Genomic DNA, 9,856 nt, shown 5'->3' on the forward strand with positions numbered 1-9,856 from the left:
TTGCACTGTCTCAGGGATTTCTACAGCCCAAGAGCAGACATGGAAAGCATAGTCCCTTTCTGGATAAGGTCATTCATTAGTGAACGGTCTACAAGGCTTGGAGATAAGATGGGTACTTGGAGATAGCGTAGCATGGGGAATTTGAAGCCCTGTGTCAGTTTCCATGGTTGTTGCAATGATTGTGATAAAGAAGATACAAGTCATACATAACTTGGAATACTTTAAATAAACACATTATGTCTTTTGTTTATGTGCACCTCAGTAGTATATGAGAGAGAGAGAGAGAGAGAGAGAGAGAGAGAGAGAGAGAGAGAGAGAGAGAGAGAGAGAGAGAGAGAGAGCTGTGTTACAGAAGGAGACAGCTGTTTAATCATTCTCTCTGGTGAAAACACAACAGGAGGTTTTTCTCAGGCTGACAGTGAGTGCTAAGAAGGAATTTCCTTTTGCCTGGGGGATGTGCCATGACTGCTTTAACTTTCTTTTTTTTTAATTTAAAATTACTTTATTTTTAGTGTTTAATTGTCAAATAATGGTTATGCTTGACATGTTTCTAACCAAATGACAGAGGCCTGAGCCTCCATGTGTGAATGGCTGTGTGTGAAAGTTTTACTTCTGAGCAATGCAGAACAGATGTGTGAACACAGAGTGAGTTGGGCCCACGATCGCCTAAGGACTTTGGCTATAGAATCGTAATGACAGCAAATGCAATAGGTTCCCTATTGGGAATCTAGGAGCTCCCAGAATTCCTAAGGGCTCTGCATTACTCAGTCTACAACCCAAAAATATGAACGACTCCTTTGTTATCTCCATTCTCTATAACCATTGTAGAATTACAAGCACAGGCTTGATTCAAACAAAACTATTTAATGGCTCGCTACTTTTTATTGTTGGTAAGGTACGGTTGTATTTCCTTGCCCTTTTTTTTAAAAAAAAAACCGTGACTGGCTGGTGAAACCAGAGTGTTTCATACAACACCAGATTTGGTTGAACACTTCCCCTGGCTTCTGATAACTTGCTTATCTACTTCTAATGTATCCTTACAATATAGAAATTATCACAAAGTCGAGTGCCTTTGTTAGAGGGCTCTTTATTTTTTCCGTGTGTGTGTGTGTGTGTGTGTGTGTGTGTGTGTGTGTGTGTGTGTGTAACTATATGTGCACATTTGGACAGGTACACGAGTGCATGTGTTTTATAGATATGCAGGTTCTTATACATTTATATGTGTTTATATATTGAGGTTCTTATTTGCTTTGATGCTCAGATTGTCTTTTATGTCAGTGTGAGCTACTTAATGTTACTCTCCTGTATTTCTAACATAATTCATCAGCTTTTGATTCCTTTTGAAATTAATAATAATATGGCCGAGGTTCCTCTGAATAGTTCTTGTATCAGACTTGGGCCTGGGGACTTTTCCTAAGAGTGCTAATTCTCTTTAATAAAGTATAATATTAAGAGAACAAGATGTGAGGAGTAAGTGTATTTAGTGCTGCTTGTCGCTTGCCACTGCTTTAAGGACTTCTAGTGGAAAATGTATCTTGAAAAATCATGGAGTCTGTGTTCATAATGATTTCTAATTCAAACTTGGGGGTAGGTGGGTGTGGGAACAGGAGGAATTAGGTGGGAGTGGAGGGGTTATGGAGGGAGTGAGTACTGGGAAAGACAAATGGAATTGTGGGGCACTAGTGCAGTGGAAATTCCCTGCAGTCTTCAAAAGTGATCATGGGAAAGACTCCTACTGATGTGGAATACAGAGCCTGAACCAGCCATCTTCTATCACCAGGCAAGTCTTTCCGCAATGGGACACGAACACCAGCCCAGTCATAAAACCATCAACCTATAATCTCTCCTGCCTCCAAGATGTGCTAGGGTAAAGACACCTCAGAGCTTGTGGGAGTGGCCAACCAATGACTGGTCCAACTTGAGGCCTAAGCCACAAGAGTGAGCCTACTTCTCACATTGCCTGGATGACCAAGTATCAGGCTGAATAGGTCAATGAAACGATTCTAATGGTTCCCAATGATATTCTGCTATACTCATAGGATTGGTACCTAGCCCAATTATCATCAGATACATGTCATCCAGCAACTTATGGGAGCAGATGCAGAGACCCACAGCCCAATGCTAGGTGAAGCTCAGGGAACCCCATAGAAGAGGGGAATGGGATTTCAGGAGCCATCAGGGTCAAGGACACCAGGAGAACACGACCCACAGAATCAACCAAACAGGGTTCACAGGGGATTGCAGAGACTGAAGCAACCATTGTAGACCATGTATGGGTCTGAGTTAGGTCCTTGCATATATGTTATGGTTGTGTAGCTGGGTATTCTTGTGGGACCCCTAAAAGTGGGAGTGGGGGTATCTCTGACTCCTTTGCCTACTCTTGGGTCCCTTTTCCTTACTCTGGGTTGCCTTATCCAGCCTTGATATGAGGGTTTGTGCCAAGTCTTATTGTAACTTGTTATGCCATGTTTGGTTGACATCCCTGGGAGGCCTGCTCCTTTTTTGAAAAGAAATGCAGGAGGAGTGGATCTGGGGAAGAGGGGAGGAGGCTGGGAAGAGTGGAGGGAGAGGAAACTGTGGTTGGGATGTAATATATGAAAGAATAAAAGAAAAAAGTTTCCCCTTTTGTATTCTGTATTCTTCTACATATTTTTCTCTTTAAAAATCTCAACTCCAGGGGGCTGGAGAGATGGCTCAGAGGTTAAGGGCACTGGCTGCTCCTCCAAAGGTCCTGAGTTCAATTCCCAGCAACCACATGGTGGTTCACAACCATCTGCAATGAGATCTGGTGCCCTCTTCTGGCCTGCAGGGATGTGTGCAGGCAGAACACTGTATACAGAATAAATAAATAAATCTTTAAAAAAAAAAATCTCAACTCCAAAGAAGTCTCTAATTTTATTGAATACATAGTACCATAAAGCATCCCATACATTTAGGTTCCAAATAGCAATAGTGGTTTAGCAATAACTAATCACAATCAGAGAACTTTTCAATACTTTCTCTGATTTCTTTAGAATGTTTAGATCCTTAAGTTGTATATTGCCAAAGATTTATGGTCACATACTGGTTCTAAAAGCCACCAAAACTAAAACTATATCTTTTTTTTGTACTTATTTCACTGTTCAATAGTTGCTTGGATTCTCCACTATATTTTTTTTTCAGTGTTCAAAAAGTGCCTAATTTCTTTCCTTTAGCTTGTTTAAATTTCCATAAAATAGAACATGTTCCAAAGTAAAAACTACAGAAGAGGGATCACTTACCTAAAACTTGTCTCATATCCATTAACTCTCTGTTGCCTCCATCCTTTATAATCATTTATGTACATCAATATCTCCCATGATGTCTGAGAATGTGCATGTTTTTTTTTTTATTGTCTAGTCCCTGTTTCCTCGATGTGTCCTTGGGTCTGATTATGTACACACACAGACACTCTGCTCATGTCCCACATGTCACTTCGCCAGCCAGTCTCATTCACACCTCTAGTTTGTTTCCAGATTTCTGCATTGATCAATGTTCTCTAGCACACCCTTGTTTTAAAAATAACTGTGATAGGTTTTCAGAGAAATACCTTCTCAGGCAAAGAGTGAATGTACTTGTAATTTTGCTAAAGAGTTACTTTTAAATGTTAAATTTACTAAAAAAGCATAATACAGTTTTTCTTAATTTTCCTTACTAGGAAAGAAAAACACTACCTTCTTGTAATAACCACTTTTAAAAATAATGTATTTCTGAAATTCAAGTTACCAAATCATACATGCATTTGATGCAGGATGCATCTTACATGTACAAAAGATCTAGTAATGTCATTGTTCTCCAAAACATTTTGTCTGAGGAAATAATGCAACACATATTGTCAAAGAAGATTGCTAGCTTGTCAGATATGGAAAAACACAGAGACACAGAATTACATATGTAATGATTTTTTCTAGGAAAATGTTTTTGTTTTCATAAATTCACCCACATTTAAAATTTATCCAATAATAATTGTAACTTTGAAATAACTGCCCCTCCTAATCATATTGCAGTCTGACAAGACAGGAATGGAAGTACACTTGGCAAGGTATAAGTAATACCATTGGGATGATTGTTTAACGTGTTCATAAATCAGCAAGTCGTCTCCAGGACCCTAAATTACAATCTGAAATGGTTTCACCATTCCTATTGATGCTCATATATGTTAAAATTGCACAATTAAATTGTCATATGATATTTTAGTAACCACTGTCTTCTGAAAGTAGGACTAACCACCCCAAGAATTTGGGTGAGTCATGTTCACATTCATATCTGATAACTGAAGGATTCAGTCACTTAAACATTTGAACAGTAAATTTAAAACCATAGTTTCACATTTGGAAAGCATCCTGTTATGAATAAAAAATACACAGGTAAAAAAGTAACATATCAGTAAAATCAGATGAGTAAAATTACTAATGATTTGTTTCCTCAGGTATAAGGAAATGCTTAAAAACGTGGCTTCCAACGTCTGGGCTTTCTTCTGATTCTGAAACCACGTCCTGTCTTCCTTTTCTTTGACGTCTTTGGTGCTAAAGACAACAAAATAGCAATTAACTGTCATATGGCTTTAGTCCGATGCTCACTTTAAATCAAGAATATTCATGATCTCACCACACTTCGTCTATTCTGATTATAAAGTCGGTTCAGCTCATCAGGATTTCAGTTGTTAATGGTCTGTTTGAAACTGGGAGACCCTGACTACTGACTGCCACAGCTAGCCAGTATGTGCCTCTGACAAACCCAATCAGCACACAAGCACTGTTTTTGCAGGGTTAGTCTAAAAGTGGCCATTTGGCACTAGCAAAATGGATACAGAAAATACAATTTTCCTTTTGAATTATTCATTATCTTTGCATGATGACTGAATAGGAAAAGTTTTGCTACCTTTAATGCAAGCACGGTCACAATCATCCAGGTAATAAAAGTTATTTTCATTCCCACCACAGCCAGTGTAGGTAAAGGTCTCACAGGCTTTGTTTCTTGAATTAAAATAATAGCGTGTCACGTTGGCAGAGCACAGGCCTTCATCTTTTGGACTGGAGCAAAATGATGGAACTTTACGGAAAAGAAAAACAAGTGAGAAATGCTGTAATACCAAACTAAGAGACGGTGATGGTCAGGGGAGTACCTGAAGAAATGCCACACAGGCCTCATTCTGAATCCAAAATGCTCAACCAAAAAAGGTGTGTCTCAGGTTACAGGGGAGTTACTTGCTTCATTTTGATCATTCTGTTTTTTTTTTTTTTTTAATTAAGCTAAACATTTGACATTCACATGCATGCATTATGTTTGCATCACATCCCCCAGGCAATGCCTCCCATGTCCATCCTTCTCAATTTTATAAGCTAAAATAGTTCCTTCTGCAGCTGTGTCTTTTACCTTTTATATGTAAAAAGAAATTAAGCCTCCAACTTGACATGCTAAAAATGGGCTACATTTCAAAGGACAGTATATGGCATACTTTGACAAACTTTCTTGGGCTGGTACCAAGCAATGGAACATTTACATACATTCACTAGTTAATGATGTATTTTCAACACAGTACACCAACAGAAGTCTATGAAAGTCTGCCAAAGGAGACTTCAGGATTTAACTGTTTAAGATCTCTGTGTCTCTGCTACACTTGGTAGAAAATGGCTGAAGAAATGGGGAAAGGGAAGAAGGGAAGAACTCTGATATAATTTGTAATTACCAAAGCGTACAGATGTTTCACCAAGTCTCAACCCTCTGTAGTTCACTGTCTCAAACATAAAACTACTTCCATGCATTTCTGATGTCTCGGCATTTATTAGTGCATGCTATTTTTTTAATCAATTTCTTTAGTCAGTATAAAAATGGGTTCCATCATGGCATTTTCATGTATCACTGTGCTTGCATCCCCCATTATATTCCCCACCTGCCATCACTAATACTCCATTCACTTCTCTCAAAGGGGCCCAGCTCCCTCTTTCATACACAGACATATACATGAAAATACGAGAAAAAAAGCACTATGTCCAGCTCTGTCTCTCCCCTCCTACCCTTTAGAGCTCTTCCTCTAATTTTTATGAATAAATTGAAGAGACAGATAATATAATATGACTATCCCTTATCTGAAAACTACACGGGACCAGAAGTGTTTCATATTTCAGAGTTTTCAAATTTTGGAACATCTGCATGTGCATAATGAGATACCTTGCAGATTGGGTGTTGGGATGCAGTTCTAAATAAGAAGTTGATTGTGTTTCACACCCACCTCCCATGAAGGGTTTGAAGATGATTTAATGTAATATTAGTGGGCCTATTTTTTGACTGTCACTCATCAGTTGAGGTCAAGTATGGAAATTTCCGTTTGTGAAGAAAGGTCAATGCTCAAAAGTTTCTGATTTTCAAGTTTTTCACATTTCAGATTTTCTAATTAGAGATGTTCAATTGTTGTTCTCCAAGAGAAAAAGTAGCAACATTTTGTTAATGGCTTTGTCATGGTCCAGCCTTGAGAATTTTGCACATCGTTATTAACCTTCAGCTTATACCCACACATGGAAAAATAAGGACATAATGCTTCCTACAGGACAGTAGTTTTGACCATTAACACAGTCTAGGTTTTATTCCTGAGAAACACACACAGGCACACACAGATGCACACACAAAATCATATAATTGTGCAATCCCCAGCATGTAAACCATGTTAATTTCAGGTCAAATTATTGATTTTCCCTTAAAATCTTAATATAAAACTTAAAATAGAAACATCACAAAGTACTCACGTTTCCTTGGTTCACAGAAGTCCTTGCAAGTATCTTCATCAGGGAATACGTTCATAGTCGTGCTACACAGACCAGGCTTAAGGGTTTCACATGTCATGGTCTTCAGATTGAAGAAATACTGCACATTGGGCTTATCACATGGATAGGTGTTGAGTTCTAATCGACAAACTGTAGGAACTTCTGGGGGAAGGGAGAGGTAATAAAACATGTTACTCAAAAAAAAGTCTTCTGTAATGGACTTTCTTTTCCCCCGTCAGTCCCAAATAATGACATGGAGACTTCTTATTAATTATGAAAGCTTGGCCTTTAGCTTAGGCTTGTCTCAACTAGCTCTTATAACTTAAATTAACCCATTTATATTAACCTATATTCTGTCACAGGGTGTTAACCTCTCTTTCACTTTGCACCTCCTGTTTCCTCTCTGTCTGACTGATGACTTCTTCCCAGAGTTCTTTCTGTCCCTGGAAGTCCTGCCTATACCTCCTGCCTAACTATTGGCCGTTCAGCTTTTTATTACACCCACTCTATCACACTCAAGTGTGTATATAAAGAGTCCTGGGTGTACACACCATAGAATTATCTGCATATGAATGTTTGTTCCTGTACTCTTCAAAATAATAAGAAACAGAGACACCCCAGATGTCCAACAATGGATGAATCTTTAAATAAATGTGGTTGAATGTACAATGGAATGTTTTTCAGATGAAAATAATGATGAAGCCATGATGTTTCCAGGGAAATGGGTGAAACTGGAGTTCATCATGAAAAACAAAACAAGCCACTCTCAGAAAGACAAACGCCACATATTTTCTCTCATATGCAGAATCTAGGTTGAAGTTTATGTATGATGAAAGTAGAGAGGTGAGCACATGAGGCAGGGAGGAAGGCCAGAGTGGGGAGAGGGGCAAACAGAGTGTAGAGAGGTCACATGGTGTGAGAGCTGAAGGTGTGACTATTTTGGGAGAAAAAGGACCAGTAAAAAAGGGCAGAGAATGAGAAAGAGTGTCAAAGGGTGCTGGGGGACAGAGATAAAGTACAATGACATGTATGTATGAGTGAGCCTAAGAAAGCACACTGTTTTGTATGCTAACCTAAGAAATTAATAAGATGGTAATAAAAATCTAAGCCCTCTAAATAGTACTTTAAAAACTTTACCATAATTTCTGAAACTATGGGGGGATGATAACTTTATTTCATACTGGAATAGTAAATTCCAAAAGTCTGCCCATTCATCAGAAGGTAAGCTGCTGTTAGTGTGGGAGGTCTGACTCAGCTGTGACGTGGCTTTCAAGTTCAGTAGAAAGACTGTTCTCCGTTCGGTTTCTGCATAAAAGTTTATTCACATCAATACACATTTCTTCCTGGCTAAGTTCACTGATGGCCAAAGCCCTGTATCCTCCTTAGTAGATATAATTATAAAATGGCAAAGTGAAAGAGAATGGACTCTTGTAAAGTTTAGCTATCCCACTACACTAACCCAAGCATCTGGTAACAAAAGTAAAGTTACAGAATGAGTGAAACCACACTTCCAAAGTAAGAACCAAGAAAAGTATTCCATATCAATGGGTAATTGCCCGGAGGAAACGGCAGGCTCAGAGCCATATTTCTGGAGCTAATGATGGCAACGGAAGAGTACTGACGTCCTCCCCTTGCGTTTATGACGGCCTAGGATGGGCTCATTCACTTTTCCCAAAGTTCACGCAGGCGCTGCGTTGCAATGGAATCTGGTACTGAGATGAACTCTGTTCGTGATTGTAGACTTGGGGTTACATTGGGGAAACTTAAATGTAGTCATGTAGGAGATGCGCACAAAGTCCCACCCATAACTAAGGAGTTGATGTTGGGTCAAAGTCAGTTTTCTGTAAAAGTGCAGCCCCAGGTGGGGTGATCATTCTCTAGTGAAGGTCACACATCCCAGAGTATATAGACAGCATAAACTCTACAGGGGTTGGGGGAGGGGCACAAATTTGGGTGGGAAAGGGCGTGGATCTGGAAGCAACGAGGTGAAAATGATCAAAACACGTTTTCTGAAAATCTGAAAGAACTAATAACAAACGAGGGCGGGATGGGGGGCAGAGACAGCGAAGTTTGTTCAGCACTTTGGAAACATTAGGCTAGAAGTTAATGCACTCAACTAGACCTGGAAAATCAGCTGAGCTCCGACCCACCCCTTGGTGCCAATGCTGGTTGAGTTCAGTGCACCCCGGAACACTTACTCTCGATATTCCCGCAAGTGTATTCACAGAGTTCCTGACTGTGGAAATTGTTGGCGTTGCCCAGGCAGCCTCCATACTTGAAATCGCGGCAAGTCTGTTCGTTCCTATCATAGTAGAACCTGAGGAAGAGGGCCCGACAAGGTCCCTGGTCCAAAGGCAAGAGGCAGATCTCTAAGTTATTCCCTGTAATCAGAAGGAAAGCACCCGGAGTGGTCAGATTTGGTGCCTGACAGGGACTGAAAAGTCTGGCTCTAAAGTTCACCAGCAGAAGTTTCTGCACTAACTACGCACGACTTCCCCTGGGCGGAGGCAGGAACCTGGGGACAGCCTAGCAAGAGCGGGTCCCTGGGCGGCCGGCGAACCGGGGTAAGAGGGATCCTGGGCCGATACCTTGAGCGGATGCTGAAGCCAGACCGCGAGCAGAGCCCACCAGGAGCAGCGGCAGAAGCCACAACCGCAGGGGCGTAGCGGGGTCCATAGTACCGGGTGGAGCTGCGGCTCCCTGGATGCGCGCAGGGAGGAGAGCGCCAGTTGCCGGCTCGCAGGGGAGCGGCTTTTAAGCAGGCGACCGTCCCTGGACCCCCAACGGGGCGGAGCACACAAAAAAAATGTAGCTGATTCACGCCCGCAGCAGTGGCGCATCCCGCCCCCGCCGCGCGCATAGTGTCCCAAGAGGAATTTCCTGGGAGTTGAGAAGTTGAACTTAATTCCCAAACTTTGGCCTGCAGCCGCGGGGGATGCCCGAAGAAATGCTTGTGTGTCAATAACGAGAAACTAGCTAGTCAGAGGCAAATGACCCACCCACACTGAGGATTGCTCAAAACACCAATTTGCACCTTCACTTCAAAGAAACGTCAATCCTAGAGCCCATTTACATGG

At 40.9% G+C, this 9,856-nt stretch overlaps 1 protein-coding gene across 1 annotated transcript; it reads right to left on the reverse strand.

The window, feature by feature from the left end:
- Positions 1–2,980: 2,980 nt before the first annotated feature.
- On the reverse strand, positions 2,981–9,538 carry Tfpi2 (tissue factor pathway inhibitor 2). The gene is made up of 5 exons (XM_052720786.1): positions 9,368–9,538; positions 8,978–9,160; positions 6,762–6,941; positions 4,900–5,070; positions 2,981–4,544 (listed from the first exon to the last, which is right to left on the reverse strand). Exons 1-5 carry the CDS (start codon positions 9,453–9,455, stop codon positions 4,462–4,464), a joined length of 705 nt encoding a protein of 234 aa, XP_052576746.1. The 5' UTR covers positions 9,456–9,538; the 3' UTR covers positions 2,981–4,461.
- Positions 9,539–9,856: the final 318 nt, after the last annotated feature.

The sequence above is a fragment of the Peromyscus californicus genome, unplaced genomic scaffold (assembly GCF_007827085.1).
Source record: "Peromyscus californicus insignis strain IS unplaced genomic scaffold, ASM782708v3 Scaffold_6__1_contigs__length_162567912, whole genome shotgun sequence".
NCBI classification, from domain to species: domain Eukaryota; kingdom Metazoa; phylum Chordata; class Mammalia; order Rodentia; family Cricetidae; genus Peromyscus; species Peromyscus californicus.

What these genes read in the sequence shown, in the direction of transcription:
- Tfpi2 (XM_052720786.1), bottom strand. Translation starts at nt 9,455, where the DNA reads ATGGACCCCGCTACGCCCCTGCGGTTGTGGCTTCTGCCGCTGCTCCTG. An exon ending in GGCTTCAGCATCCGCTCAAG is followed by an intron (nt 9,161 to 9,367) that starts GTATCGGCCCAG and finishes TTCTGATTACAG; the next exon opens with GGAATAACTTAGAGATCTGC. An exon ending in CACTTGCGGGAATATCGAGA is followed by an intron (nt 6,942 to 8,977) that starts GTAAGTGTTCCG and finishes CCCTTCCCCCAG; the next exon opens with AAGTTCCTACAGTTTGTCGA.